Source organism: Chenopodium quinoa, unplaced genomic scaffold, assembly GCF_001683475.1.
Source record: "Chenopodium quinoa cultivar QQ74 unplaced genomic scaffold, ASM168347v1, whole genome shotgun sequence".
NCBI classification, from domain to species: Eukaryota; Viridiplantae; Streptophyta; class Magnoliopsida; order Caryophyllales; family Amaranthaceae; genus Chenopodium; species Chenopodium quinoa.
In genome coordinates, this window is record NW_018742205.1 from 6,452,780 (window position 1) to 6,457,405 (window position 4,626).

Consider the following 4,626-nt stretch of genomic DNA (forward strand, 5'->3'; position numbering starts at 1 on the left):
CTTCCCATGACATTGATGTTGGTCGAAAAGATTTTATAGAAAATTATTTTTATTTTGTTATAAATAAAATAATTAAATAATAGAGCAAATAAAGGTCCTACCTTCCAACAATCACCTACTTCTTCAATTAATGAACCCATGAATCTGACTAGAAAAGTACCAGTATGTATGGCAATACCAATATATACCATGGCATTGCCTTCACTTACACCTACATCATATAATTTATATACCCCACTTATTTTGTTGTTTATCTTAAAATTGCAATTCCTATTTTGTAAATACTATGTACTTATATATATTGCATCATATTAATTGATGCATGACGACCCACACTGGTATATAAATTTCTACAATTTAATATCAAATTAATGTTTTTCTTATACATAGATATAAAGATTTAATTGCGAATCTAGAATAATTTTCAAAATGTGCAAATTAAAAATGGTTTGGAATGCTCGTTTAAGATTATAACAAAATGAGAATGCAGTTGCTCATCACATACTTGATAGATTATGTAAATAACTTGTATTTTATTTAGTTCGTAATGTACTAGTTTAACTCTAAAATGCTTATGTATATATTGATGTTTAATCAATAAGAAAGATACAACAAATATTCTCTCATTATTGATAGCAATGTTGATCGTTGTAATAAGAATATGAACAAAAGTTAATAGTTGTAGATGTTGATTATTATAAAAGTGATTAATTAATAACAATGATTTGGAGATTAGTAACTTGATCTTGAACTCAAACATACATGCATGACACCTACTTTAATTATGAAAATTAAAATCTCAGACGCTCAAGTTACTAAAGAAATTTTTGTACTTTAGTTTGATGCCATTATTGTCCTAAAGTCAGAAAGTACCATGACTTTTTAGAGTCTTGTCGGTTGAGAGAAGCTTGTTTAAGTGACAAAAAACGACTTGTGTAAGCAACACAATTAGCTAAGCAAACAACAAACTACTCCAATAACGTTGCTCCAATATGCTTTCTACCATAACGGATGAAGTAAAATTAAACTAGAGGGTATTTTTGTAGATAATTCATGTTAACAAATGATAGTGATTAATAACCAAGCAAAGTATGGTCGTCTAACGGTATGGTTTGCTTGTCACAAGATATTCACAATTATGCGTTTGTGGAATCAAATTCCACTACGGGACTTTTTAGGAGTGAGGGAATGAATTCTTACCCTTATCTTTATCGTTCTCCCTTTTTTTGAATAGGCCTTATCTGCTATTTTAGATTAGATTGAATTGTGTAAGGTTCAAACTAATTAAGGTTAAATTTTTTTAAAAAAAAAAATTGCAAAAGGTAAAAATAGTAAATAATGAAGATTGAATTTATGACATTGATAACTTATGGCAGTGATAAATTTATGATTAACCAATTAGATGGTGACTAATGATCACCATAACTAATTAATGGTCCCTTCATTTATTCTTTTGTATTGAGATATTATAGCGAGTTTGGCGAAATACACACCTCTCCTCATAGTTACTACTACGTGTACCTTGGTTTACTCATTGAATAGAGTGGCCGGTGATAAAAGAAATGCTCCCTCCTTTCTCTTGTTTTACTATTGTTTGGAGTCTAGACAAATAATGTATGATCCTATGTTATACTTGACATGTCTTTTATATATTCGGGTACATTTGGATAACTCTATGTTCTGAATAAATGGGGCATCTAACATTTTACTATACGACTTTAGGTACACACATATGTATATAGCATACACGAATTGCGTACCATGTAACCCAATTCTCATTCTTGTGTTTAATAAAAAAAAACTTGATCTCCCATTCACAATCACTTCATTGAAAGGTGTCGCGTTACCCAACCCTCACAATCAGAAAATAAATTTCGAAAAAAATATCAAATAATGTTGTAATTATCCATCCTATCCCCCACAAATTGAATAAAGGCGCTAAAATGAAATTTCAATCACATACCATCACTTTGTGTCATATGAAAAATCGTGACAATTTTTGTCGAACACCACATTGCTTTGCTATAGATCTAAGCAAATGAGGGAGTACTAAGCTTTGCGGACTAATTAATATTTCAAATTTACGCGTGAAATTGAAATTTGGTACCATTGTTGGTTACTTTCTATTATCACAATTATTGCTATTACACAATCTTGATTGAGATGAGGTTGCCATCGCACATTAGAAGCTAGGCCTACTCACTACCAATAAACAGGTTCACTGTATAACTATTGGTTGCCAGTGTTCAACAAATTATTGTCGGTTGAGATTGGCTTGTTGAGCGGCACAATGGCCCTTCTCTAAGCAAAAAGATTAGCTAATTAATTAATTTATAATTAATGCAACTAATTTTTAGATTACTATAACTAATAAAGTCAGAAAGAAAAGGTTTATCTTGGCATTGTTAGTGACATTGTAACAACCATCCGGCCTCCTATAAGAAAAATTAACAAGGTCTAATTAAAAACATATCTTCATTAATTCTAATTTAAGGCCTACCAACATTCCCTCACAAATTAATTATACTTCCTTCGTTTTAAATTACGGAAAAAATATATATTGATGTGACAAAACTCATTAATCCATTCATATAAAAATAATAGAATGGATGAATTACCCCGTATTAGTTGCAAACCCAAATTGAATCTGAAGTCATATGATCTCGACGGAAATTTAATCATCCAATCAAATCTTTAAATTTATTTGCCTTATATTCGTAACTAATAATTTTTTTTTATAAAAAACTAATTGACAATATAACCAAATATGACCAACATATGACCCAAATTGAACTCTATCGTATTACTTGGTTTTTACACTAAGAAATTTCATTTATGTTCTAAAAATTAGTGGAGCTTTTGTATTTAAAGAGTACTATTCTATGTAAAGAATATTATAATATGCTCCTATACAACATAATATTGTAATGTATGCTAATATAACTGGCTTGAGAAAAATTATTATAAACATGTATAGATTATTCAGACAAGAAGATTCAGATCTATTTAAAATCAGGCAGAACTAGTATAAGATTATACACATATTATAAGAACCTAATTAATAAAGTTAAAAATTACAATGTACATTACTGAGATTGCTCTTTCATGTCACATGTATAAATCACTAAAATAACCACATAAATAAGCAAGTTGTTTAGACAAAAGTACCATGCAAATTATCAAAAAATTAAGAGTTAAAATTATATACTCATCTTGTTTTTGCATCTACACATTAATAAAGAGTAAACAAAGGTAGATGAGATCACTACCATACCATTTATCACGTATTACAACTTCTTCCATCTTACGGCCTTACCATTTTCTTAAATTTTTTTTTAAAAAAGGTAAGAAATAAAGAAAAAGATCTCATGTTTATTTTTATTTTTTGGGTGTAAATTTGCATGTAATGACATAAATCACACCTTAGTACTAACAACAACGGATCCTTCTACTACCAACAAGCCCAAAACACAAAATTGATCTAGGACTCCTCATATCTTCATGTTCATCCTCTTCTTGACCATTCACAAGGAAATCAAACAATGATCCGGGGCTAGACAACGTTCTCCTCTTCCCTCGACTCAGACTCAGACTCAGACTCCGGCTCTCTTCAGTGCTCCTCATCATCGAGGAGTCTGACACTAACATCGACGATGAGGGGCAAGACAATGTAGATGACGATGAGGATGATGCCGAAGAGACTTGTCTCCTATGCAAACTCTTAGAAAACAATGACCCTAGAAAAATCTTACTAGAAAACCTTTTAACACCATTGTTAGTAGGCAACTTTTTAGGTTGCTTAAGGTAATAAGAAGGTGGTGGAGTAAGAGGTGGAATATTTTGCTTGTTTTCTTCTTCTTTTGAGTAATCAACGTGCTTAGTATGTTTAGGTGTACCTGGTTTAGCCTCCCAAACAAACGGCACAGCTACTGAATTACCACCGTAATACACTCTAAATGATGGATTAGAAATTGAACTTTCCTTTGTTACTAATTTTGAGAATTTTTCATCTTCTTTGATTGGGAGCATTTTTTTTTCCCTACTTTTTGGATGAATATTTGATTTTTTGTGGTTGTGAATTTGGTTAAGACTTCTTGTTGGAATAGGAGTGTGGTATATAAAGAGAGAGAGAGGAGTGGTAGGGAGCAAATTATATGAGGTAGGACCATATAATATATATGACTAAGCATATGAAGAAATATACTCATTTGGTCATTCCTCAATACTCGTAATAGTTTGATTTTGACATTTTTTTTATATTAACTTTGATTACATATTTTAGTACAAATAATATTGTTTAATATAATGTTGGATTATTATTTTCAATGTATATTTCTAATACATAGATTTTTTTTAAGGATTTTTTGTCGGAAATTACCTAATAAAACCTAAATTTTGTAAGAAACTACTTATTAAAAAATGTTTTAAAAAAATACCTAATAAAAGGTAAAATGTTGTAAGATACTACCTAATTATACGGTGTTGACCCACCTCAAAACACCCCAGAAACCGCCACGGGGGTTGGTTTTCAGGGTATTTTCAGGGTGGTTAGAGGATATTCCTAGTTGGCAAGGGTAATTTCGTGATTCGGGATGTTGGTTTTTGGGGTTAGAGGTGGTGATTTTG

The 4,626-nt window shown here is 30.7% G+C and overlaps 1 protein-coding gene across 1 annotated transcript; it reads right to left on the reverse strand.

Annotated features, from left to right (window-relative positions):
• Positions 1–3,429: 3,429 nt before the first annotated feature.
• Positions 3,430–4,029, reverse strand: LOC110732700. The gene has a single exon (XM_021912683.1). The coding sequence runs from the start codon at positions 4,027–4,029 to the stop codon at positions 3,430–3,432; it is 600 nt and encodes a 199-aa protein (XP_021768375.1).
• Positions 4,030–4,626: the final 597 nt, after the last annotated feature.